Raw genomic sequence first — 27,705 nt, forward strand, 5'->3', positions numbered from 1 at the left:
TGCTGTTACATCAGCTTGTTTACCCCATGAAGACCATCCAGCTTGTTTACTCCAAGAAGAATCTCCTGCTGGTTTATTCCAAGCAGAACTGCCATCTTGTTTATTCCAAGTAGAACCTTCACCTTGTTTATTCCATGTAGGATCTCCATCTTGTTTGGTCCAAGTAGAACCTCCATCTGCTTTACCCCAGGAAGCTCTTTTATTGTCATCTACACCACTTGGTTTATTCCAACTGTCATTCTGATTCTCATTAATAAAAGCAGGTTTTGTCCAGCCACTTGCTTCATCTTTGTTTCCTACCTCTGATTGGGCCCAAACCCCATCTGCATTACCCCAGCTTCCTATCTGAACATGCGGACTCACCATTGGCACATAAAGCGGAACATCATTCAATGAACTTGGTGCAGACCATGGTGCTGCTGTTGATGACGATGCACCTTGTAATGCTGCAGATCCGCCATTACCATATCCAGATGGGGGTTCAGATTCTCTTGCTGCTGTGGGATCAGGGTGATTAAACCTGCAGTTTGTACCAAACATGCAGGAGGCATTTCGCATATAGAAGGAACAGTCTTTCTCCCCCTGTAACAAGTTAAAATAAATATTCAGGTAGCAGACCAATAAAATAAGCAAAGATAAATCATAAATCTTAAACATCATGAATAGATATTCATTCCTCAAAATTTTGCAGATCAAACCTAGAATTCATACCGGCCGAATTGGCAGGCCCAGAAAGTTACATTCTAGAATTGGAGCTACAGAAGGTTCCCCTCTTCCGGGATTTAAACTACAAGCTTTTTCATATTTACGTCCTCCTGACCTGGAATAATCCTGCAACAAGCTCATGTGTTATACCCCATCATCAAAACACAAAAAACTGAGATACTACTTAATACCAAATATATGAAGTAAAACAAAATCTACACATGAGGAACAAACAAATTGCAGTAAAAACCATAACTTGAGATAGAAAGTTTCTGAGAAATCATAACGAAAATAACCTTGCATTCTGTCTGGCCTGGCTTCTCTGCTGCCAACCCTTCCCTTTCCTTCATCTTGTCTTTGGACACCTTCAATTAATATGATAAAAAGTCTCAATCTTCCAACCATAAACATACATATGCAAATGGTGAAGGAAAAAGAAAAGAGATATACCTGATTGTTTTTTCTGTTTTTCCTTGCTGTTTTTCCTTCTCCAGCTCCAGGCCTCACTGGGTAATGCTGGCTTCTGCTTCTTTCTTCATCAACAACCTTCTTCTCCACCTCACCCCCATTCTCATTCTTATTTTCTCCTCCTCCTCCTCCTTCCGTCTCTTCGTTTCCATTTTCGTTTTGTTTTGCAGTTTCGCGCCCACTACAAGTACTCCTGTCCGCCTCTTCTTCACCTTCCTTGTTGTCTTTCAAACAGGATTGAAGTATCTTGCCAATGATGGCAGGATCGAGTTTCCGAAACTCATGGAGGACGGCGGGGTCGATTTTCCGAAACTCATCAAGGAGGGCGGGGTCCTTGAGAATCTTATCAAGGAGGGCGGGGCCGAGTTTCCGAATCTCTTCAAGGATGGCAAGATCAAGATCAGACAGTTCCGGAGGGTTTTGGGGAACCCTGATGACTTCAGCTCTCAAATACTTATAAAATCTGTAAAGCACTGGGGCTGCCGCTGCTGCTGCTGGTAGTAGGAGACGTGCGGATGGCAACATCACCGGTGCCTGCTTGTGCTGATCGTACTTTGAGAATTAATTATCAGTGATGGATGAAGTGAAGCTGGGTTGCTGGGTTTGTTTGCTGTCAACTTAGCATGGCAACTACCAACTACCAACTCACTCATCTGAATCTGATCACAGGAGTTTGAGGAGCTGCATGCAACTCAATCGGATTTCAGTTTTGACTTGTGGTGGTGGAAATTGGGTCTACTACTGTTTTCAACGAGAAGCAGAAGCGGAAGCGGAAGCAGGAATTTTTGGGTTGCTTTTCAGTTTCAAAGCTGCTTTTGGAAAAGTGGAGGCTCTCTCCCATGATACCCGTTTACAAAATTTCAACAGGAACAGAGCTTGTGCAAGAAACATAGGAATCCAACTTGTTTCAACATTTTTTGTGCTAGATTATAGAGGAAAATAGGAGTGAGAATGGTATTGAGAGAGAGGATGAGAGGGAGGACTAACAAAAGTGGAAATAAAATCTTGAAAGTGAACAATTTGAAATAGATTTCAGTTTTTAGTTTTTGTTTTCACTTGTGTTATTCCTCTCCCTCTCAATCCCATCTTCATTTTCATTTTCACTTCCAATTCTCCTTCTTTTTACTCTATATTCTAGCACACAAAATAAAAATAAAAATAAAAAATAAAATAGTTATCAAACGGGGCCTTGAGAGCATATTACCAATTAAACTTGTATTTTCTGGTAAAATGACATCAATAAGAAATAATTTACACGTCCCGTTTCCATAGAGTTCTCACATCTAACAAGATTGCGGCATCTGGGTGGAAAAGTTTGATACATTTCTAAGATTAAATTAACAGAACAAAAAGATTGCATGTGCTTGGTGATGGCGAATCCTGCGCAAAACTTATCACACAGGCTGCGGCTGACTTGTAGCATCAGTATCACTTCCAGCCCCATTTGTAGTCGCCGAGTCACTGAAAGAATGTTGATGATCAGGACCAGATGTAGTTGAAGATGTTATATTTAACGGATGGTCAGATTTACAAGCTGGCCCAAATTTGCAAATGCCCATGGCGAATGTAATGTGTGCAAATGTTCTGATCCTGGATTTTGAAAAACAAATTTAGGATCATCAATGGCATGCGATCATGAAGCATGCTATCTGATCAAACTGAGGTTCTTATACAGATGTGGGGAGAGGTACAGCTGGTCAAGAATCTTTATGATTCAAGAGCAGCAAATATCCTTTCAATAGCATTTTCACCTGTTTTTCCCATGTGTCACAAAGTGAAAAATCCTTTCTAAAATCATATTCCAAATTTATGAACTGATTACAAAAAGCACGGTCGAGAGAAGAGTGAACTTACTGGTCTCAAAGGGTGCATGAGGGGAATACTGCAGTCTGAGTTTTCGGATGGTGATACTTGCAGTCGGATTTAAACTTACAATCACCCGTTCTTAAGAAATAACTGCAAACAGGTTGGCCAGGTCTTTCTGGGAATTCTTCAGCTTGCTGGTGCTGTAGGTATTGTTTATAGACGTTGGTCCCAGTCACTGAGTTGTTCACAAGATAAGGTTGACGTGCGGGCATGCTTCTTTCTTGTAGATATGCTGGAGCCTAAACATGCAAAAGTAAAACAACAGGAAATGCCAATTAACAATAGGAATCCCAAAAACTAATAGGGATGCCAATTAACATGTTCTGAAGGCACAGATGTCAACAACTAAACAAATTACTAGTGCAGACAGCAATTTGTTCAAAGTATTGTCAATTTTCACAAACTTATAGCATCCGTGCATCGGAATATTATTAGTTTTCTGAGCCAGAAATGAATGAAAAAGAACATGGTCAGAAAAAACAAAGTTAACATACAAATAGATCTTGCTTTCTTATATAAAATTTGTAACAAATTTATGGCCCTGGGAATATTGTGTGCAAATGTTATGGCCCTGGGATTTGAAACAAATTTAGTACAAAATTTGTGAGACCAATGGCATGAAACAAGAACCTAATATGTTGGGGTGGTGGCAGTGGTGACGGTGGTGGTGGTGGTGGTGGCGGTGGCGGTGGCGGTGGCACTGGGAGATGGTTGTGGCGCTGGGGTGAAGGTGATGTTGGCATTGAGGGTGGTTGCGGTGGTGGCGATAGTGGTCGCATTGGGGGCAGCCGTGGTGGTGATAGACATGACAAGATGGTGGTAATAAAGGCGGTGAAATTGTATCTTGACTATCAAAATCTTCGAGGGGGAGTAAAGATTTTTCATGGCCTAAAATTAGTCTAGAATCAATCGAAATCCACCACTTTTTATATTTTCTTTCAAATCAATGAGTTTTTTAATACACCCAAACTTTTAAGGAGTCTTTTAAAATCTAATACATCCAAATTTGGATGGAATTTTAAAAGTTTGGATTGAGTATACCCATAATTTTATAGACTTCTACCACCTGAACTTTAAACTTCTTTAAAATATTTTAAAATCTCATTTGAATACAATCCCCCGTTCTGGAGAAGTAAATGCAAACAGGTTGCCCAGGTCGTTCTGGGAGTTCTTCAACTTGCTTCTGCTGTGGATGTTGTTCGTACGCGTTGGTTTCAGTGACTGAGTGGTTCATAACATATGGGTGGATGTGTAGGCATGCTTCTTTCTGGAAGATATTCTAGAGCCTAAACATGGCAGAACCAAAAAAAACCGAAGGTAAAAGCATGTATGCGAAAATGCAAAAGAGAACAGTAGTAGTTCTATTACTAGTTGAATGCACGGGCGAGAGAGAGAGAGAGAGAGAGAGAGAGAGAGAGAGAGAGGTCATATTAGTTTCATGAGAAAAATGAATAAAAATAACATAGAACAAAAAGGTTAACACAAAAAAGATTTTATTTGAAATCTTATCCCTTAAAAAATGTTAATTGGTGTATCAAAGTTATGACAGTTACTCAAACTGAAGACTACAACATGAGAGTGAAGAAAAAAAAGTACCTGATAACCATTCCATTCCGTATTTTGGGAAGGAATCCCTTGAGATGGCGGAATCACCATTGGCACATAAAGCGGAGCATCATTCAATGATCTTGGTGCAGAGCATGGTGCTGCTGTTGATGACAACGCACCTTGTAATGATGCAGGTCCACCATTACCATATCCAGATGGGGGGTCAGATTCTCTTGCAGCTGTAGGATCAGGGTGATTAAACCTGCAGTTTGTACCAAACATGCAGGAGCCATTTCGCATATAGAAGGAACAGTCTTTCTCCCCCTGCAACAAGTTGAAATAAATATTCAGGGAACAGACCAATAAAATAAGCAAAGATAAAGCCATAAATCTTAAACATCATGAAGAGATATTCATTCCTCAAAATTTTGCAGATCAAACCTAGAATTTATACCGGCCGAATTGGGAGGCCCAGAAAGTTACATTCTAGAATTGGAGCTACAGAAGGTTCCCCTCTTCTGGGATTGAAACTACAAGCCTTTTCATATTTACATCCTCCTGACCTGGAATAATCCTGCAACAAGCTCAAGTGTCATAACATCATGAAACTGCTACTAGTCCACCATGTGCATTGCACAGATTTCAATATAAGGTACAATGGGAAAGAATTGTCATTGACATCTAAAAACATAATTGTAATCACTGTATAAAAATGAATAGATGATTGTCATGAAACAGCAAACATTTGTCGTAAAAACACATCCAATAATAAATTAACTAACTAGTTATTATATGTTCTTCAAAACAGATGACTCACCTTCCCAAACAATATGAACAAATATGTTCAAGACCTATTGATTCTATACTTATAAAAAAGATAAAAAGGTGTTAGCTTATTTATTCAATTATGCATGCTAACCAACTTACTTTCAGATAACCAAACCCAGAAACCCCCTCATCAAAACACACAAAAAACTGAGATACTACTTAATACCAAATATATGAAGTAAAACAAAATCTAGACATGAGGAACAAACAATTGCAGTAAAAACCATAACTTCAGATAGAAAGTTTCTGAGAATCATAACGAAAATAACCTTGGATTCTGTCTGGCCTGGCTTCTCTGCTGCCAACCCTTCCCTTTCCTTCATCTTGTCCTTAGACACCTTCAATTAATATGATAAATTTCAAAACACCAACAAACAGAAAGTGAGCATTGACAACAGAAATATTTCCTGCAATCATATTAGGCCGAAACATTAACGTTTCAAACACCAAGGGAGACCCAAAGCCCCCATTTCTCTGGCACAAGCACAACAAATTTCACCACAAAGATGCATGTAAAGAAAAAAGCCAGTTTGACCAAAAGAAAAAAGAACAACAAAGCCAGTTTCAGGCTTTTAGCTTTGAATCACCGCAAAAATCTCTTCTACGGCAATATCATTTTAAGCAAATATGAAGGTGGTGCGTCCCTTCATTTCGAGTCAATTCCGCTGACAAAAATCATCATCACAGCATAATATACTAACCCATAAATACATTATAGCAAATGCACACATACATATTATACACTAACGACTAGACCAATAAACTATAGAAACACAGGCATGGCTTCTCAGCTGAAATAATGATAACTGAGGCCGGGCAAACATAAAAAGTCTCAATCTTTCACCACAAACATACATATGCAAATGATGATGAAGGAAAAAGAAGGGAGGTATACCTTATTGGTTTTCCTTCTACGAGGGTGATTAAACTTGCAATTGGAGCCAAACTTACAAGTCCCGGTCTTTAGATAAAAAGAACAATCTCCAGCTTCAGGCCTCACTGGGTAATGATGCCTTCTGCTTCTTTCCTCACTAACAACCTTCTTCTCCACCTCACCACCATTCTCATTCTTATTTTCTCCTCCTCCTCCACCGCTCTCTTCGCTCTGTGTCTCGTTTCCTTTTTCATTTTCGCGCCCACTACAATTCCTCTCGGCCTCTTCTTTACCTTCCACCTTTTCCTTCACACACAATTTATGAATCAGATCAATGATGGCAGGATCGAGTTTCCGAATCACATCAAGGGCAGCAGGGTCGAATTTCTGCTTCTCATCGAGGGCGGCGGGGTCGAATTTCCGAAACTCATCCAGGAATTTCCGAAGCTCATCGAGGACGGCAGGGTCGAATTTCCGAATCTCTTCAAGGATGGCAGGATCGACATGGGACGGTTGGCGAGAAACGACGTCGTCGTTATCGGGATTTAGGGGAACCGCGATGTCTTCAGAGAGCTCTGTTACCCTTCCAGATCTCAGATACTTGTAAAGTACGTAAAGCACTGACACTGAGACTGGAAATAGGAGGCGTACGGCTGGCAACATCCTGATCGTGTTTTTGAGAATGAATCAATGGTGATGGATGAAACTGGGTTGCTGGTTTGCTACCAGGTACATAATGGTTGCACCCAGCAGTGCCAGTCATGCATCCTCACTCATCTATCTGACCACCAGTAGGGCATTGAGTTTTTGAGCTGCCTGCAACTCAATCAAATTTGGGTTTGCTTTCTTGCTTCCCTTCCTTTACAGTTTTGGCTTGTGGAAATTGGGTCTGCGAGTGTTTTGATTGGTAAAGTCAAAGTCATCTTCTTTTTTCCTACGCGAAGCAGAAGCAGAAGCAGAAGCAGAAGCAGTACTGTTTGCGTTGCTTTTCAGATATAAATGCTTTTGAGAAAAGTGGAGATTCTCCCATGATAATGCCCTTGTTTGGTTTTTGCAATTTACATAGCTTTTCATGCTTAAAGCACATTTCAACTCTCGCAGTGACCAGTCCCACCAATAGGAGAAACACTTGAATGAACGGGCTTGATAACCTTTCCATTTCGCTTACCGTGATTGGGAGAATAACACCATTTCCACTTAGCATATTGTGGTTAGCTGGAATAGCAAAACAATGATACCCCAATTTGACACAAGTTTTTCTGCACCAAACAGGAACAGTTGTGAAAAATTCCCATCTTATTTCTAGGGACTCTCTCTCTCTCTCTCTCTCTCTCTCTCTCTCTCTCTCTCTCTCTCTTCATTTGTTGCCATATCTTCCTCCGATGCCTTGACCCACATGTTTAGGAAAGTTCATACTTGGCAGGTTTTGTGAACAAGGTTTTGTCTTTTTTATTGGTGAGATTATTTACACATTTAATCAATGTTAAATGCAAGACGATAGCCAATGCATAAAATAAAACGTCTCCACAAGTTTGATTCATTAACACGTAGCAGATTAAAGATACTTTTGGAATGATGACATCAAACGCAAATTTGAGAAATTGAGGGAATAATTCGCAATTAAACTTGTATTTTCTGGTAAAGTGACATAAATAAGAAACAATTTACACGTCCCGTTTCCATTAACACGATTGCAGCATGTGGATGGGGTGGGTGGAAAAGTTCGATAGCACTGTTTTATAAACTAAAACAAGAAAAAGATTGCATGTTGCGAATCCTGCGCAAAAATTATTACACAGGCTGCAGATGACTTATAGCATCAGTTCCACTTCTGCTCCCAGCTGTTCCAGCCCCATTTGTAGTCGCCGAGTCACTGAAAGGAAGTTGATGATCAGGACCAGATGTAGTTGAAGATGTTATATTTAACGGATGGTCAAATTTACACACTGGCCCAAATTTGCAAATGCCATAGCGACTGTAATGTGTGCAAATGTTCTGATCCTGGATTTTGAAAAACAAATTTAGGAGTGATCAATGGCATGCAATCATGAAAGAGGTACAGCTAGTCAAGAATCTTTATGATTCAGGAGAAAAACCTTCCAATAGCATTTCATCTGTTTTTCATCCATGTATCAACAAAGTGAAAAAAACCCTTTCTAAGATCATATTCTAATATTATGAACTGATTGCAAAACGCATGGTCAAAAGAAGGGTGAACTTACCGGTCTCAAAGGGAGGCCCTTGTCACTAAGCGCACATTGGGGGGATACTGCAGTCTGAATTTTTGGATGGTGATATTTGCAGTTAGATTTAAACTTACAATCACCGGTTCTTAAGAAATAACTGCAAAAAGGTTGGCCAGGTCTTTCCGGGAATTCTTCAGCTTGCTGGTGCTGTGGGTATTGTTTATAGATGTTGGTTTCAGTCATTGAGTTGTTCATAAGATATGGTTGACGTGCGGGCATGCTTCTTTCTGGTAGATATGCTGGGGCCTGAACATGCAAAAAATAAAACAATGCCAATTAACAAGTTCTGAATGCAGAGATGTCAACAATTAAACAAATTTATAGCATCCGTTCATGGGCATATTATTAGTTTTCTGAGACAGAAATGAATGAAAAAGAACATGGAAAAAAAAAAGTTAACATACAAAAAGATCTTGCTTTCTAATACCTGAAAACTGTTAATTGGTATACCAAAGTGATGAAAATGTACCTGATAACCATTCCATTCTGTATTTTGGGAAGGAACCCCTTGAGATGGTGGAATCATCATTGGCATGTAAGGTGGAGTCTCATTCAATGATCTTGGTGCAGACCACGGGGCTACTGTTGATTGTGGCGCACCTTGCAAGGATGCAGGGCCACCATTACCAAATGCGGACGCTGGATCAGATCCTCCGGCAGCTGTAGGATCAGGGTGGTTAAACCTGCAGTTCGATGCATACTTGCAGGATCCGTTTCGCATATAGTAGGGACACTCTCTCTCCCCCTGTAACAAGTTAAAGTAAATATTCATAGTAACTGGCTGAGATGTGATAATAGCTCCAACAAACAAAGAGGATAAGCAAAGATAAAATCATAATTCATAAAAATCATGAATAGATATTCACTTTTAAAATTTTGTGGATTAAATCTGTAATTTATACCAGTCGAATTGGCAGACCCAGAAAGTTTAGTTCTACAACTGGAGCTACAGAAGGTTTCCCTTTGCTGTGGCTGTATCTACAAGCTTTTCCATACTTACATCCGCCTGACCTCAAGTAATACTGCAACAAGCTCAAGTGTTATAACATCATGAAACTGTTACTAGTCCACCATTTGAAGATAAGGTAAAAAGGAAAGTATTGTCATTGACATCTGAAACATAGATGCAATTACTATATGAATAGGAATAAGCGACTGTCATAAAAAAAAAAACATACAATTTTCATGAAAGAATATCCACTAGAAACTAGCTAACTAGTTACTTACTATATAGGTTGGTCAAAGCAGATGACTCACCGTCCCATATATATGGACAAATAAAGTTCAAGACGTAGGGATTCTGTATTCCGCCACAAGATAAAAGATTTTAGATTATTTATTTGGTTATGCATGCCGGCCCAACTTTCAGATAACCCAAACTCAGAAACACCATCACCATAACACTGAATACTAAGAAAATAGATACCAAATACATGTACTAAAGCAAAAACGATTTCAGACATGTTCAATTACAGCGAAAACCATAAGAGTTCCTTAATATCACAACACTAATAACCTTGCATTCTGTCTGGCCTGTCTTATCTCCAAACTCTTCCCTTTCCTTCACCTTGTCCTTAGACCCCTTCAATATGACAAAAAACAAAACACCAACAGAGTGAGAAAACATAGTAGAGATATTCCAGTCATAAAAGGCTAGAAACATTAACATTTCAACACTAAGCCACCGAAAGGTCGCTATTTGTTTGACACAATAATTTCACCAACAAGATGTTTGTTTTCAGCTACAACCATAAGGAAGAGGCAATAAAATGCAAACACAACATGGCTTTGCGGCAGCAGTTGAGCTGAAAATAACTGAAGCTGGGCAAACATAAACAAAGGGTTCCAATCTTTCAACCATACATATGCATATGCTAAAGGCGAAAGAGAAGAGCTATACCTTCCTTTTAACAGGGTGATTAAACTTGCAATTGGACCCAAACTTACAAGACCCGGTCTTCAGATAATAAGAACAGTCTTCAGCTTCAGGCCTCACTGGGTACTGATATCTTCTTCTACTTTCCTCGGCCTTCTTCTCTGCATCACCACCATCCTCACTCTGATTTTCTCCTCCATCGCTTTGTTCACTCTGCCTCTCACTTTCATTTTCGTTTTCGTTTTCATTTTCAGTTTCTCGCCCATTAGAACTCTTCTTCTCTACATCCTCTTCTTCTTCTTCTTCTTTGGCATCCTCCTTCTCTTTCAAATCCAGTTTCTGAAACTCATCAAGGTGATCCTCCCCCTCCTCCTCCTCCTTCTCCTTCAAATCCAGCTTCTGAAGCTCATCAAAGACCTCATGATCGAAATCAGACGGTGCGGGATCGGGATCGGGGGAAGAAGGCAGAAACACTAGTTCGGAATGGCTGGGTTGGTGGTTCTCATCGATGTGGTGGTTGTTGTTGGCATCGAGATTTGGGGGAACAGAGATAGCTTCAGAGACTTCCATTCTCCCTCCACATTTCAAAACCCTAACTCTCAGAAAAATAAGAGGAAAATGAACTGACTCTGTTTGACACGGAGAGAGAGAGAGAGAGAGGGGTTGGTTGGTGTGTAAAAAACGCTTTTGGGAGATTTGTTGAATTTTTGGCGAATAAAACGCTTTTGGAGTTTTGAGCTTTTTTGGGGGATAGACAAACAACGCAATGAATGGCACGTTATTGTTAAATCTGTACAGTGTGTTGGACTGCAGTCATTAATACCAACTCTTTTTTCTTTTTGGCGTTTTTTTTCCTTCATATTTTGGCCGAATCGACATGTCGTTTTTATCAGGGGATCTGACTGTGTCTCACGGGCACAGCGTCACATAATTATCATATCACATGTTGTCACATGGCATGGATTCTTCATTTGACAAGAGAGCCCTTGAGAAGTGGTATGTTATTGGGTTTGTTCTACAATGATGTCATTGTACAAATACATGTATAAAAGGTATTTTGCTACGGTCCATCCTGCGTGAGCTTTTAAGTCAGTGAGAGATTGCTAATGGTAAATCAATTGGACATGGGCGCAAGTCAGTGAGTGATTCCTAACGGTAGATGCATTGTGGAGGCTCAACTTAGATCCATGGTCAACAATCGGTCCGTCATCCATGCAAGTTACTCCATAGAGGTACCAAGACTGTACAAGTTTTCTCCTTGTTATGAAGATTATGTGTATATTCAGTTGTGAAATCGTGAATTTGAATCATACAGTCACTAAAAGGTTATGCAGTAAAATGATTAATATCGGTTATCTAACAACATTACATGTTAAATTGTTTTGAGAAAGCAAGAAAACTACTCGGGCATTCATATAAATACATAGCACATAACTATCTAGATCCGGCAATATAACCTCCCTTGAGCCTGGGATTTGTGAACAGAAGCCTACAACCAATGTCCTATATGCTGATCATTTGCAGTAATTTGCAAAGAGGCATTGAATGAGATTAGCATTTAAGAGTGAAACTAAAATAAAATTAGCATTTGACACTTAAAGAGAAAAATGTGTCCAAGCAATTGCTCTCTTGTTGGAGTAAATGGATGGGTCAAATAAAGGCCCGCGGAAAATCAGAATGAATTGTTACTCTGAATTGCAATTACAGGGGAAATCCTAGCCCTATCCTTCACCTACCACTAATTTGTCAATTGAACAACAGATTCATTAGTCATGCTACATGATTACATCTGTCTTCCTTCCATCAGCAAGTCATCCCCTACTTTTCTTTGCTGAATGTCCAGTCTTCCGCTTATGGCGGCTGAAATCTGAGACAAATCGGAAGGTCTGCCCACACCCTGGCTCAGCACATACATAGGGACGAGCACCTGTGTGAACCCTAATGTGCTCAGTCCGAGCCCATGCCCACTTGAATGTCATCTTGCAGCCCTTCCAAGGGCACCGAAGGGGGCGGTCATCCGTGTGAACTCGACGATGTTGCACCAGATACTTGTGAGAGAAGAATTTCTTTCCGCACCCCTTGACTGGACATATGTTTCTTTTGTGGAGGGCAAGCTCTTGTTTCGAGCCTAGACTCATGGTGCACCCATCAATATCACACGAGAATTCTGCTTCCTCTTCCCTCAATTTTGCATCATTTTGGCCAGCCTGAGCCTTCACAGCTGAAACATTCTTTGCCTTTTTCCTAGCCGTTTGTTGCTGCTCTTTTGGTTTGGTTCCAGAGACTTTAATGGGCTTAGGAGCTCTTTTTCTAAGGCGTGTGCTAGGTCCGCCTTCTGCCCCCTCATCAGCATACAAATCAAAGTTCTGCTCAGATTGATTATTTCGGAGCCTAGGTGTCTGTTGCTTCATTTGCTGACCGGTTTGTTGCTTTCTTAGAGTGCGGGTGCCTTGTTTCACAAGAGGAGCAGTTCCTTGTTTCACTTGCCGAGGGGTTTCTCGTCTCATTTTCTGAAGGGTCTCTTGTTGCGTTTGCTTGCTTCGGAGAATCCTCTTGTGCTGCTGAAGAAAATTATCTGTTTCACCCACAGCTGCATCATCTCTCTCAATGAATCTGGCCTGCTTGCTTTTAGAAATACTCCCTCGTTCTTGATGAGAACTAGCCTTGTGAAAATTATCTGTTTCACCCTTAGCTGTCTTGCTTCTAAGGACCCTCCCATGCCGCTGACGAGAACTACCCTCAACTGAATCATCTGAAACCACATCTCTTTCCATATGTTTGGCTTGCTTACTTTTAGCACTCCTCCTATGCTGCTGATGAGATTCAACTCCCACTGAATCATCTGAAACATCATTTCCCTCAATATAATTGGCTTGCTCACACCGAAAATTTCTACCATCTGGCTGATGAGAATCATCTTGCATTGAATCATCTGAAAGAGTAAATTCTGTCTGAACAAACTTGGCTTTCTTGGTTGGACCACTCTCAATATATTCAGCTTGCTTGCTCTTAGGAAACCTCCTCTGCTGCTGATGGGAGTTATCATCTACTGAATAATCTGAAACAACATCTTCTTTCTCCAAACATTTTACTTTCTTCGTTGTCCCGGTCTCTGCAGTCATTTTCCTCTTCCTAGCATATTTTTTAGTCACCAAGGTGTTCTCAGTTTTGCGTGTGCTTTCTGGTTGTCCCTCAAGCTTCTCATCTGGCATTGCCCAAGCATGGAAGCTCCTATGTTCTTCTTCTACTACTTCTTCTTCTTCTTCAGGGTCCCTTTTTGCTAGATAGGGATGAACTTGATTCGACATCCAGACTTTACCACACCATTTCCCTGCCACTACCTTTTTCTGCTTGCCAGATCTCCTCCCATAGACATCAGTTCTTGTGGGCGAGCTAGCTGGAGAACTACGACCAAATGCATTGTATATAACAGAATTGTATGCCATCTGCTTACTGTAAAGATGAGAACGGCTAAGGCTGGCACTGTAGAAGAGATTGATCCCCAACTTTACAGCCCAGTCCCCATTCCCCGCAATGGCTTCCTCACTATCCAGAGCTGACTGAATTCTCTTCTCATCTTCCTCAGTGGCATCCCTGAATGTCGTTTCATTCCAGAGATAACTTATTCCCAGTTCTTCTGCCATTAATTTTGCTTCATCCTCTATCCTCGGGTAGTCTGCAAATGTTTTTATTGGTAATCAGAGGAATAATTACAGGATAAATGATAGGCATAAACGGTATTAGTTACTTAATATTTTGAAAGATCCAAGACAAGTAAAAAAAACAGCTGAAGAACTTCTTGGTGTAAAGAACAATGTAAACAACATGTATCATATGTTTCTCCTTCATGCAATCATTTTATAAAACTAATTCCACCAATCAAAGGGAATACTATTGACACATCATGGCTGACATATGAAGTCTGTATCGTCTTAACATATTAGTGAGATAGCACCTAGAAAAACCTTTCCATTACTGCAGAAAGGCACCAAATCCCACCTATGTTATGGTGCCTCTAGGATCCACGTATCCTTATACTTCAGAGCAGACAAAATTGGCACCTAAGCAGCTAAAATGAAAACATTAAGCAAAACAAGGTTTTCCTAGTCATACCACTCAACGGTATCACATGATACAAAACCATGAAAAGGTATACATATGATAATAGTATAAAATGAACCCAAAAAAAATACATAACTCTACACATACCATCTGTATTCATTTTCAACGAATTAATGATTTTTGCTAAACAGAGCACTTTCAATGATGTAAAGAACTCAGTTGAAAAGATCATGAAAGAAATAAGAAAAGAAAGTGCATACACATATCATATGAACTTCTAGGGCAACAACACACCTGGATGACAAAGGAGAAATATATGGACACCTCCAATTGAACGAAGCTGCTGTTCGACCTCTATAGCATGCTCAAGGCAGAAGACATGCATTCTGGAAGAGTCTTCATCGCATCCTGGAGGAAACGCTGTATTTGTGGTTTCTATGGGTAAAGTGACCTTGGACAATTCTGTTGTTTGAGGCCGATGAGCATCTGGGGAGCAAGAATGTGAAAGTTTCATTGGATCCATAGATGTACCCACCAAACCATTCATCTTTGTGGAAGCAGAATTATTTTTAAAATCAGCAGAGAAATCAAAATTTTGATAGCTGCTATCCTTGAAATTAGCTATTTTACGTCCATCTCTCGCATAGTGATCAGGGCTTTGGAGAGGAAGTTCATTCCCACAATCAAATCCTGGTGATGGGGGACTGTGAGCCTCAGTTGTACCACCATAAGAGTCTCTTAAAGGAGAAGGACTAGCACTCTGGTAATCATATCTACTTTCAAAAGAACAGTTTGTCGTGTTCGTTTCATCACAACAAACAGGAACATCTGGTGCAAGTTGATCTTCCTCCGAGTCAGACGAATTTCCATAGTTTAAAGCTAATAGCCCAAGAGCTGAAGTATCTCTCTGCATTTCAGTATTTGAAACGGGTTTATTACTTTGATCTCCGCTCTGAATTTGATAATCAGCAGATTGAACAGGCACATCATACAAACCAGCAGGGGCATTGTTTTCCACCAATCCTGTTTTTGGAGACATAAGTGTATAAACGTTCAAAACTTGAATTCCATTAAGGCAAACTAGAACCTTTATATACAGGAAGCCTTTCCCAGATGTGACAAAGAATGATATGCCGGTCAAATGTATTTAGAAACTCAAACACTGCTCATCTTCAAATATGCATACAAAATAACAGCTTTTGGGATTGCCTAAATAGTCAGATTGAAAAATAAGGCATGTGCAGCCTGATTTGACCTAGGTGTAAATAATGGATGCTTTTTAACAAGAGCCTGTGTATAATAATAAATGTAAGTGGGACATTTCATTCATATGATTGCATAAGCCAAGGGGAAAGCCAGGGCTCACTCTTAATTTTGAACAAACAGAAATTTATAGAAAAGTGCAATTTAATGCTGAGTTTGCCTTAGTTCAGATGCTGCATTTATCAAGGATTCAGTGGAACAGTCGTTACAGTACTAAAGGCTCCTGATATAAAACAGGACCATACTGTCAGATCATATCAAAAGGCTGACAAACAACAATAGAAGAATATTTCAAGATGGAACCAACAAAAGAAGAACATTTCCAGATGGAACCAACCTGTGCAAGGATCATTCTTTGAAGTGATTGGATCTTCATTTGCAACCTGGAACACCTCACCAGCTAATCCAGATCCAACAACCCAATCACTGAAAAAGCTACGATCTGCTGACATTAGATATCTGGCTGCTGCTTCTGTTGGTTGAATTATAGCAACACAAGCAAAGCTCAAAATTCCACATGTAACACAAGAAAACAGTCTCTGATCTGACAACCCTTCACCTTCGACATTACTTTCTCTTTCAATGTTCATGTTCAATCTCTTTGAATTCAGGGCATGTGCATCATTATTTCCACTTAACGAGGGAAGCCTATTACTTTCACATAAAGATGCAAGTTTTCCTTTCACTGAATAGCCACCTTTAACCTGCTTGATTCCATGCTGTCTGTCTATCATGAGACCATCAGAATCAAAACCTGAGGATTTCATTTCTTCCCTCTGATCGTATAAACCATTGGCAAAGCCAGGGTTTACTCTTAAATGTGAACCAACACGTAATTTTGAACAAAAAGAAAGGTCTGAAGAACTCTGCGGTAGAAGTACAATTGACGACCCTTTTCCTAGAACGTGAAGCAGGTCATTGTTCTGAATAACATTCTGCACGAATAGCTCTTTAACTACCGCTTCTCCTTCACCCTTTCTCTTATCTTTTAGTCGAGAACTCCGTGGTTCAGCACAAATGCGCGCAGGCATTCTGCAGGGAGAGCATTAGGTAATTGAGGGGACTATACATTTAACCACCCTTGTTAACTAATTGAATTTATAAACTGAAAATTTATCGAATAGACTTTGTGGATTTTTTGGCACGTTTGCAGTATGAATTTTTATTCTTAAACATCAGGGAGCAAAATAATATACTCAGATGAAATCAAAAGATTTTTTAAAATCATCATAATACTTTTTTCTTTTTTCTTTTTTCTTTTTTTGCATATATCATGTATGTAATTTAACAGCTGTTTCTTCCTGAAATTTTCCAATCAGTGTCTTCAAACTCAGTAAATAGTCAACCAAAATATGTGTCCGACTATATAACTATGTTTACCACCAAAAATAATAATAATAATAACAAAAAAAATATTTTTTTAAAAAAAAAACCACTATATGACTATATAATTAGGTATAAGGGAAGTTCCAAGAGGTCACAAACAAACCTTGAACATAATGCTAAAGCGAGATCATAAAGTAATTGAAAATGAGACACCATAGGAGGATAATTGATTGAAGCCCGTCGAATAGCAGCATCTTTTGCAACCCTCAACCATTCAGGAGTTGCAATGTTAGCTGCCTCCCCACAATTAAATCCTACATAAAAATTTGAACAAATGAAATAGTTAGTTTCCTTTATATAAAAACAAAGACGACAATGATGATGACTTGAGTATAAAATGTTAAAGTCTTGTGCTCTCTCACCATGACTGAATCCAGTGTGATAGGCTCTTGGGAAAGTCACGACAAACTCCCCAGCATTTTGCACAAGCCTGATTTAAAGCAATTAAAGGTGTAAGAAATACATGGATGCATTGACACCAAAAGTCGAGATATTCTAAGTAATGCTACAATAAACTTCTAGGAGGAATGACTTGGCGGTGTTATTTGTTGGGTGGTTCTGTGTGGTCTTCTTGACCACTTGGCTTCCTCCGTGTATCTTTTTTCTCTTGCAATACAAGCACCTCTCTAACAAAAAATTTCTATTTGTGGATCAAAAGATGCAATTTGACTTGGCATGAATCAAACAGGTTGATGTTGGTGCTTATTTTTCAATTAGATCAAAACATAGCCAATAACACAGCTGACTATGAAGGTCATCAAGAATGAATCGTTCTTCATATGAAGGAACTTAGAAGGCAAGAGGAGGACATTCAGAAGTAGACAAAACAATGATCAAGGAGTTACCTGCAGCATGGAATTCCTGAACTGATAAATACTTCAGGTGACATCACAGTGGTCTTCTGACCAAGGGTTGAAAAAGTAACTGATTGAAGGCAAAAGCTAATCAAGGTTAGTAGCTCAAAAATATAGAGAAAAATTCAAGTACCATCTCCTTAAAGTCTACAGTGACATGTCCCACCATCATGTGGCAACTCTTAGCGTAAAAAGAAAAGGAAGTAAGATAACAAATACCACAAATTAGTCACGCCTCTGTAAACTTCCAATTTTATATAAAAAGGAATGTAAAAAGAAGGAGCAATATTAATTCTCAAAACTATGCATCAAAATCAAAACTCAAAATAAATTCTCCAAACCCAATAGTTTCACCACCCTTAGGTTTCTAACAATCCTTAACTCATAACCTAACACTATGCTCGCAGATCAAGATACTAGGCACACAAAACACCACCAAGCCTCACCAAGAATCCACTCTTTGTCACCATTCTAACAACCTTGGGCCCCATTTGATAACCATTTCAATGTTAGTTTTTAGTTTTCATTTTTTGTGCTAGAGTATGAAGGAAAATGAGAGTGAGAATGGGAGTGAGGATGAGATTGAGAGAGAGGGTGAGAGGGGAAGATGAGAGGGAGGAGTAACAAAAGTGAAAACAAAATCTTGAAAGTGAAAACAATTTGAAATAGATTTCAGTTTTTAGTTTTTGTTTTCACTTTTGTTACTCCTCCCTCCCATCCTCTCCTCTCATCTTCCCTCTCAATCCCATCTCCACTCTCATTCTCACTTCCATTCTCCCTCTTTTTCCTCTTTAATCTAGCACAAAAAATGAAAACTAAAAACTAAAATTGAAATGGTTATCAAACGGGCCCTTCGGTTTTTAACTAACAAGTAATCATTCCCACTCTTTGCTTCCTAACACAAGACAACTTCATTCCACAATGTCCTATAAATTCAACAGTATTTCACATAAATATATAACATCAAACAAACAGAATAATGAACCTTTCAACAAATGTCAAACAAAAGAAGGCACAATTCAAAACAGAGGATTGTCAAGTTTGAGTCCTATAAAGTTCAGCATTGCCCTGAACTCACCAAGAGGATTGATCTCTCCTGCATAACCCTGCACCCTTACCACCTCCTCGAAAGCAACCGCTGCTTCTCTAGGCACGCCATACCACGTCTTCCCTGCTCCCATATGCAGATAATTCAAGCTATGTAAGTCGTGGTCCTCCACATGCCAAGCAAACCAGCTGAACAACATAGCTATATACACCATAGGTGATGTAACCCCCGGAATCTCCTCCTTCATAAACCTCAACAAAGACCCTTTTGACCTTGACACCCCCCTCATATTCCAAGCAGTCTCACCGAGGGTCACATTGTCCCCTGCATCTCTACTAGTACTACTCTTTCTGGCACTTACCGGAACGAAAGCCGAACCGGGCATGTCGTTGGCATACTCTACAGAAAAGGGTTTGTCCACAGTCGCTTTCCAGTAAAGGGTTTCGATATCCAGAGGTGAAAGCCCTCCTTTTTTGTTACATTTTCTCAAGTAAGTCTTTTCAAAGCTCTTGGCTTTCGCTTCGAATTGCTGAAAAGTGTAGTACTCGCCGCTCTGCCACACGGGTCGGTTCACTGGTCGGGGTTTCCGAGGGCAGAACCCGATCTGCTGCTGCCGGGTAGTGAATGTGGGCTGAGATTTAGTGCCTGGGGCCCCCGAAGGGCCGGCCCGAGCCGCCAGAGACCGGTTCAGGTTCGCAATTGCGGTCTTCTTCGGAGAAGGCGGCACCGGAGGCACGATTTTGCAGATTCCGTACTTGGAAGCCTCCTTCTCGATCTTGAAAATGTAGGCAATCGGATCTTGGAACTCGGCCCAAGTTGGGTGGTACTCTGGAGCTACTGGTAGGGTTTTGAGCCATGAAAACACCTCCTGGTTCGGCTCTGCGGCTAAGCCTGAAGCAGACATTAATAGCAGAAACTAGCAATTCGTGGATTTCTGAGATTTGGGTTTTGATGATTTCTCAGTCAAAACCCCATTTCGTATAGCAAACAGAGAAAGGGAAGCAGCACTTCAGATTCTTCTATGTTTCATTTTCTAGGCTTTTTTGTTTTTGGGATTTTCTTCTTATTTCCTCTGTTTTCTTTATTATGCTACAGAGGAAAGAAAGAAGAGGAAAATAGTAAAAATTGAGGGCAGGGGAAGATGCAAGACTCTGGGTGTGGGTGTGAGAGCGCCGTGAGGTAGACATGCAAGTGGGGTTTTATTCTGGGTTTGAGGCCACTCTTCGAAATGACATTGTTTTCTCAATCTTTTACCATTGTGCCATTTTCTTTTTTCTTTTTTAGCTTTTTTAATTTTTGGGATGACGTAAAATTGGAAATTTATTGTTTGGATAATGTTTGACAAAAACTTATCCAACCTTATGTCTTATTGAGTACAAATTCAGAAGGTAAATTCATATTTTACGTTTAGAATTTGAACCTAGATCATCTAAATTATATAAGTAATCATTTATAACATTTTTATACAGTAATTTATACATTATTAAGTGAGTAATTACATTAATTTTTTTATACTTGTGCTAGTATTTATTAGTTTCTTCTTGTGTTTGCTTTTACTTGATTTTTTTGTTTTTTGTTATCACATGCGATGTTTGTTTCATAGAAAACTCTTTGCCAGAAAAATAAAAATAAAAAGGTTCTGAGATTTTTTTCCCCCATAATTGGTAAGCGCAAACAAACATGAGTGAAATGGTAAATTACCATTTCCATGAGTTTCCTTTTTTCAAAGTTTGGAGGGAGAGGAGGAGGTGTCATTGAACCATGGACCTGTTGACATTTTCATGAGTTGCAATTTACATTCGTATACTAAGAGGTGACTTTTCTCATCCTTATGTCTTATTTCTTATTTTATATTAAATTTATCATTTTTTCAGTAATACGTGGATTTGATACTAGTCCTCGAACCTATGACATGCTGACTTTTAGTTGTATAACAAAGCCAACAAATCTAGAAATCGACTATTAAATTTACCATTTGATTCTGCGTGATAACAATGTACCTTTGTATTTAGAGTTTCAAAAAGTGAAATTTCATCGATATACATATAATATCTTTTCATTATTATCTTTGTAATATCATTCTCATTCTCATTTTCATTGATATACATATACATATTGTTAACCCAAAGAAAATAAAAGGATTAATTTGCTTGTAACAGGAGGCTTGTGGTGGACCGTACTTTTGATATTGACTCAGAGTCTTTATTTTTTTTGGAGCTATTATGTGGTGGGTCAAAATGTAGCCACGCGTCATTACGTGAATGGCTATATTGCTATAATGGTAGGTTACATAAAACTTAAATTATTTATTCATTTGGGTTCCTTGCGATAGGTCAAACAATAAACCAAAAAAGTTCACTTTTTTATTATTTATATATATATAATTTGGGTTATGATAAGAACATCATGCAACCTATGATGAAGAAGTAACCAATCACATTTTGACTTGGATTGGGTGAGAAGAAGGGCAAGAGCACCGTCTTCTTCTTCCAGCGTACATCTTTTTCTATTGACATCTGAAAACTGTCAATAAATGTCAAACTGTTGGGAACTTGGGAGAGATTTGATTTGTGACCATGGTCAATTCAATTGTATGTACAAAAATGGCTGCTGGTGGGCGAGGTCAGATTTGTCATTTCCATACTAAACACACACCATATTACAACGTGACACTGTAAATTTTTGGTCAACGACAAAGTTGATATTTCGTAGACTTATAATGTAAAAATAATTACAGTTTCGATTTTTTGGACTATAAGAGTCTAAGAGATTTGTGTTCATTCACCGTTAGATATAAATTCAACGGTTTACTCATTCTTGCACTCCTTTTAAAAAACTTTTTTGAACTGTTGGATGTTACATTCAACGGTAGGTGACCACAGTCTCTTAGGCCCCTATGGTCCAAAAGATCGAGGCTGATAATAATAATTAATGGATATAAGTGTTGAAGAAAATACTTATCCGTGTATGTCGGTTATTGACAAACATTGATTAGATGTGGATTCACGCTAGGATGTTTCTTTGGAGGTTATGCTTATGTAAGTTGGTTGGTGTGCTTTTTTTACTGCTTGTAACAGTTACGTTTACTTGGATCAGTCTCTTGCTTCTAGGGCATAGTTAAAAAGCATTTGGAATTTTTTTTTTTGGAGATGATTCGGTTAGGCTTTAACTTTTGAGCAACTTATTCATCCTTTCCTTCATTTATTCTTGATTCTTTAGGCTTGACAAATTTTCGACATCAACAACAGTTAAACACAACAATAAACGGCTAAAGCTGAAACTACTCTTACTTTGGATGGTTGTTGTAATCTAACTTTCATATCATTTGACAACGACTGGAAAAATAAGGAATTAAAAATATATATATAGTCTCGATCTCTTGGATCACAGAAGTCCAAGAGATTGTGGTAATCCACTGTTGGATATTAATCTAATAGTTCAAAAAAGTTTCTTAAAATGAGTACAAGAGTGAGTGAACCGTTGAATGCGGTGAGTGACCACAAATCTCTTGGACCCCAATAGTCCAAGAGATCAAGACTCTATATATATATATATATATATATACAGTCCTGATCTCTTGGACCCCTGTAGTCCAAGAGATTTATGGTCACTCACCGTTGGATGTAAATTCAACGGTTCACTCATTTATGACTTGAATCGGGTAATAATCATTTATGCCATATTGCATTTATATATATCATTTTGAACCATTGGATTAATATCCAACGGTGGGTGACCACAATCTCTTGGACTCCTGTGGTCCAAGAGATCGGGACTGATATATATATATATATAAAGTTATTCTCTCATCCGGATGTCGGCACGGTATTATCATGCATATGTCATGTCTACATCCACATAGGAGAATTTCTCCAAAGCCTAAAGAATAAAAAATTTCGAGAATTTGTCAAATTTCCTCATAGGCTATATATATAATCAAAATTTTCTATGTCCGGACGTCTATCAAGATATAAAGACTTGATAGAGTTGATAATTCACCACTCATCACCATTGAATTTTTTTAACAAATTGAAGAAAGAAAATCTAACTTTCGCAGGTCTGATTTTTCAGGATCCATCTCTGTTATCATTGAAGTTATAAAAAAAAAACCAAAAAAACAACATTCAGGTTTTGAGAGCTTGTGCACCAGTCAAAAGGTTAATATTTCTGTTTCTAGAGGAACCTCTTTGTAATTGGAATTAATCCACATAACATGGGTTAGTGTAAGCTACTTCATAAATGTAGTTATCAATCACATCAAAAAAAAATTTTAAAAACTAAACAGTGTTTTAACCTTGAACATGTTAATATGGTTCTTGATTTTGCTGTTAGAAATCAAGAAACTTCCAAAACCAAGATGTCATAACATTTGCAAAGTTCAAATTGGGAATTTCTTGGCAAATATATTTTGTCTTTTTTTGTTTGTTTTTTGAATACTTAATTGCTTATCTGACAGATATTGAAAAGGATGATTATGCCCACATTTTGCTATCATTTGGATTCCATTACCTTCTTCCTCTTTTTTAAGTCAAGATTACATTACCTTCTTTTCCCCCATAATCAGCCTAACTGGTCTGATATAGGAAAAGGCAACCAGATGCCAAACTTTTTACAACCTGTACTCTTTTTTCCTTTTGAAAAAACCCAATTTAGAAACCATTTCTTGCATATTATATAGCTATGCTTCAATGATTGTACATAATATTTCCAGATCCTCAGCCTATCTCATGGTAATAATTCACAGCAAAACAATTAAGCTTCAAGATAGCGTGACAAAAAATTTCCTCATGGGGGCGAGACGAGGAAGCTCTCGGTCCTCATGGAGGTTAAATGCAGTGTGATGGAAAAAGAACAAGGTAATTAAGCAATATCATATACACAGCTTGAATTGTCTGTTAAACATCAATTACCAAACTCCATTTCAAGTCTCCTCTGTTCTTCACAGAACATATGGACACATATAATATAAATTATTGGAAAAAAAGAGCTTCAACTAGTCTTCTTAGTTCCTACATCAGAAGGAGCATATATCCGCTGTTAAACTTAAAAGCATAATCAGACTCTGGACACAGAAGTCTCAAATTAAACTATCCAATTCGCGCCTAGTAATTTTTTTTCGGAAACCTAATGACTATACATTATAAATGTAGGGTCAAATATTCTTTCTTTCTCATACCTTAAGAAAGAGGGTTTCATTCTTTGTGCATGAGAATGCTTAAAAAAAAGAATGTAAATCGTGCGGTTCTTAATGAGGATGTCATTCAGTATTTGCTTGCACAGAAAAAGTTGCTAATACACTAACTGATATCAAATTTGTAGGAATATCCAAAACCAACCACATAAATGGAACCTCATCTAATTTCATAGCAGCAGCAACCTTGAACTTCCTAAAATGATTTAACTAAGTTTCTGGTCTTCAAGGAAAAGAGGAAACAAAACAACTAACTACAACAGATGATGAACATCAAAACCAGCGAGTACTCAGTCCACTACAAGCAGCTTCTGATACTCTTTGCCTGAGATAGTTGCTTCCATGATAAGGTCCAGGGAAATTTCCCCTCCATTGTCCAAGACCAACTTGAGCAAATTGTCAGCGGTGCCTTCAAGCATCGTCACCCCAGGTTGTTCGGAAGACTTCACCCACCACCTAGGATCGGAGAGACAAGACCACATTTGCCAATACACAATATGTGGCACCGCATTATCATACCCTTTCTCCTTATACTTTCTCTGTATTCCCTCATAAATAGTCTTCCAACTATTATCTGAATCCTCGTCATCAGACTCCTCATTAGACCTAGCATTATCGAAGTCTGTGGAATCGGTGAAGACAAACACCTGCTTGATCACCTGCTCTGGCTTCAAATTCCCATTCACAGCCTCTTCTAGAATTAAATCAAGCACCTTCTCAAAGTCAACCTGCCAACACCATGGCACTCTCCTTGTCAAAAAGTCGCACCTGTAAGTAAGTTCATCGCCTTTTATCAGATCTAGTTGAGGATCCGAACTGAAATGGATTACCTTTCCTTTCCATGGCTCTTCATTCAGTTCAGACATTAAAAGAGCAAACCCCACGGATGCGTCCACGCTGCGCATCCCGGGCTTGAACATGTACCGGAGGTTGCATACAGCCAAGCAGTTGTTGAGTATCTTCTTGCCGTTTAATTTGCCTTGCTTTTTTATACCCTCCACCATGGCCTTCCACTGAAGCTCAGCCACATGCCCAAAATTCCAATGATTCACATACCTTATGATTTGATGCGGAAGCAAAGCATCTGGTGCAATCTTGGACTTGCCAGCTTTCACCTCCTCCAAGTACTTCTCAACTACACTGTCTTGAGATTCGTAGGCCTTGTCCAACTTGTCCAAGGGCAGCAAAACCTCGTTTCTCAGGCGATCTAGGACAGAGTCTGCATAATCGGTCTCCTCAACACCTTGGTATTCTGGGTATGATTCTCGGGGAAAAACCTTCCTCGCTATGCTCTGCCATAGCAGAGTGGGGTCATTAAAGTTGGTGCCCATGGAAAGGCAACTGGTTGCGGCATCGGTTATCTTCGACCAGTTGTCTTTCTCATCATCATAATCATCAGAGTGCTTCAGATTTTCATGCTTCAGTTTTTCAATATCAGACTTCAAGCACTCTGCAAAAATGTCTGAAATAAACTCGTGTAAGAAGCGATACTCCGGGTCACGCTCGTACCTCTTGACGGCCATTTGCTTTTGCTGCCTCACGTCTTGGCCTTGTTCTAGATCATGGCTTGTTTCAAATCTAATCCGGGGAAAGCGACCTTCAACAACTTGGCGTCCGTCTTTTAGAACTAGATGCACATTTAGAAGTTTGCAAAATTGGCAGAAATCCACAAACAATCCGGCAATAGGCTCGATGTTGCATGATAGGGTCTTGGGGTGGTTCTGGTGGAGCCAAATTGTCATCGTGCGGAATATTTCGTCATGATGGTCCAATAGTATCTTGTAGATGACCTTGAGGGTGGTTAGGGGATTGTGGGACCAGGCCAGCGACAGCAGTTCCTCCATACGATTACGGCCGGCCTCCTCCGCATCTCGGAAGTTGAGGAAGAAAAGGTCAAGGCAGGGTTTAGCATTGCAATTACCATCATCAGGGACAGTGGAGGAGGATTCAGAGATCGACGCCGGCGCTGCAGTTCTTCTATTACTACCGGTAGCAGTACTCAAACCGATAAATGGTGGGATTGGATTTAGAGGTCTCATATTAACTCTTGTCTTGGCAGCGATTGTGGCTGTCTTGAAATTGGCAGGCATCAAAGGGTTGCTTCTGGGTAGTTTGAGCTCTAGGGGACGAAGAACAAGACTTGTATAAGAAGCCATTAGTATTGATTTTTAAGCATAGAAGATGATGACGGCCTTATCTTTGAAATTCAAAGGGCGCTTTGGGGAGTTTGAGCTCTATGATACCCCTTTTTTAAGTATATAGGAGGTGATTACTTGGGCACCAAGGTGATTACTTTCTTTGTTATTAGGCTTCCTTTATCAAGATGGAAAGATAACAAGCTAGTAATTCGTATGACATAATTAAATGTTATCCATAATTAGCAAGCAACGGAAATTATTATTATTATTTTTTACTTGAAACAAAGCAATGGATTTCATCAGCAAAAGATAGCTACAATTAAATTTCCTAAGTGTCACAGTAAAAGATTTAAACAAAATTACCTAGATATTTGACTAATGAGAAAAACATATATAAATTTACTAGGACTCTACTTTACCTTGACCCAGCCTTATTTTTTGGGAGAGTGGATCTGTTGCCCTCAAATTCCATGTCTCCTATCTAATTTTTTAACACATGTTCATCCAACAATAGCACATAAAAATTAAAGATAAAACAAACCAACATCATCAAACCTTCGAAATCCCTCGCACGCCCAACCTTGACAGCCACCACACCTTATCCCCGTTGGCCAACCATCACATGAGCCACACCACACCCCACTGTGCACCCCTCCTCCTCCTCTCCTCAATCTCCCCTTCAAAATTTGATTTCAAATGCTTCATGGGCTTCATCATCAAAAGATTTGTTATATTTATTAATTGTTTATTATTTTATTTTGTCAATCCACATGGCATAATATGTTTTGTTCATGTGGGCCTATTGGTTGTCCCGTCATTATTGAACGAAAGATTTTACATTCAGACAAATGGAGGTATTAAAGTGATAGAAAAATCAAATATTGAATACCAATTCTTTGAGATGTAAAAAATCTTTATGCAATAAAGGATGAATTTCAGAAAACTTTCGGGCAGTAATAAAATTTACCCAATTGATAATATCAATACCAATTGTATTGATTATATTGATATTTATTTTGTACACAAATGGCTACTGGTGGGGGAGGCCAGATTTCCAATCTAGTCCCCATCTGTTACTAAATGGAAAAATCTTGTTTGGTAGGTGGAGCTTTGATGTATGTTTTGAAAATTCTCTTTTTTTGTCAAATTATGAGTGTCATCGTAAATACATAATATAACATACAAGAAATATTATGTTATATTATGGACTCAAAACCTGCAATACATATTAGTTGCTCAACAGCATAAACGACAAATTTGTATTGAAAGTCAAAACTAAATAGAAAGAAAAAAAAAAAAAAAAAACCCTAACATAAAATAAATTACCAAAAATTTCTAAAAGAGTTTCTGAG

At 38.9% G+C, this 27,705-nt stretch overlaps 4 protein-coding genes across 7 annotated transcripts; all 4 read right to left on the reverse strand.

Moving 5' to 3' along the window:
* Nucleotides 1-2,346: 2,346 nt before the first annotated feature.
* Nucleotides 2,347-7,406, reverse strand: LOC117627727 (zinc finger CCCH domain-containing protein 67-like). 3 transcript variants are annotated; one of them, XM_034359948.1, is made up of 6 exons: nt 6,311-7,402; nt 5,685-5,753; nt 5,042-5,161; nt 4,636-4,911; nt 3,028-3,278; nt 2,347-2,634 (listed from the first exon to the last, which is right to left on the reverse strand). In XM_034359948.1, exons 1-5 carry the CDS (start codon nt 6,950-6,952, stop codon nt 3,033-3,035), a joined length of 1,353 nt encoding a protein of 450 aa, XP_034215839.1. In that variant the 5' UTR covers nt 6,953-7,402; the 3' UTR covers nt 2,347-2,634; nt 3,028-3,032. The 3 variants fall into 3 exon arrangements, with proteins under 3 accessions (XP_034215839.1, XP_034215838.1, XP_034215840.1); XM_034359947.1 differs by having other exon boundaries at nt 2,347-2,763; nt 6,311-7,399; XM_034359949.1 differs by lacking the exon at nt 5,042-5,161 and having other exon boundaries at nt 2,347-2,763; nt 6,311-7,406.
* Nucleotides 7,407-7,881: 475 nt separating this feature from the next.
* Nucleotides 7,882-11,116, reverse strand: LOC117627726 (zinc finger CCCH domain-containing protein 43-like). 2 transcript variants are annotated; one of them, XM_034359945.1, is made up of 6 exons: nt 10,436-11,116; nt 10,052-10,117; nt 9,438-9,557; nt 9,005-9,280; nt 8,512-8,781; nt 7,882-8,162 (listed from the first exon to the last, which is right to left on the reverse strand). In XM_034359945.1, the coding sequence occupies exons 1-6, from the start codon at nt 10,979-10,981 to the stop codon at nt 8,160-8,162; spliced, it is 1,281 nt and encodes a 426-aa protein (XP_034215836.1). In that variant the 5' UTR covers nt 10,982-11,116; the 3' UTR covers nt 7,882-8,159. The 2 variants fall into 2 exon arrangements, with proteins under 2 accessions (XP_034215836.1, XP_034215835.1); XM_034359944.1 differs by having other exon boundaries at nt 7,882-8,290.
* An 895-nt stretch (nt 11,117-12,011) lies between these two features.
* LOC117627314 (lysine-specific demethylase REF6) lies at nt 12,012-20,184 on the reverse strand. Its single transcript, XM_034359338.1, has 7 exons — nt 19,055-20,184; nt 17,968-18,046; nt 17,485-17,552; nt 17,226-17,376; nt 16,074-16,768; nt 14,768-15,496; nt 12,012-14,087 (listed from the first exon to the last, which is right to left on the reverse strand). Exons 1-7 carry the CDS (start codon nt 19,926-19,928, stop codon nt 12,223-12,225), a joined length of 4,461 nt encoding a protein of 1,486 aa, XP_034215229.1. The 5' UTR covers nt 19,929-20,184; the 3' UTR covers nt 12,012-12,222.
* A 4,321-nt stretch (nt 20,185-24,505) lies between these two features.
* LOC117629072 lies at nt 24,506-26,371 on the reverse strand. Its single transcript, XM_034361590.1, has one exon. It carries the CDS (start codon nt 26,369-26,371, stop codon nt 24,506-24,508), a length of 1,866 nt encoding a protein of 621 aa, XP_034217481.1.
* Between the last annotated feature and the right edge of the window lie 1,334 nt (nt 26,372-27,705).

Source organism: Prunus dulcis, chromosome 5 (assembly GCF_902201215.1).
Source record: "Prunus dulcis chromosome 5, ALMONDv2, whole genome shotgun sequence".
Lineage (NCBI taxonomy): Eukaryota > Viridiplantae > Streptophyta > Magnoliopsida > Rosales > Rosaceae > Prunus > Prunus dulcis.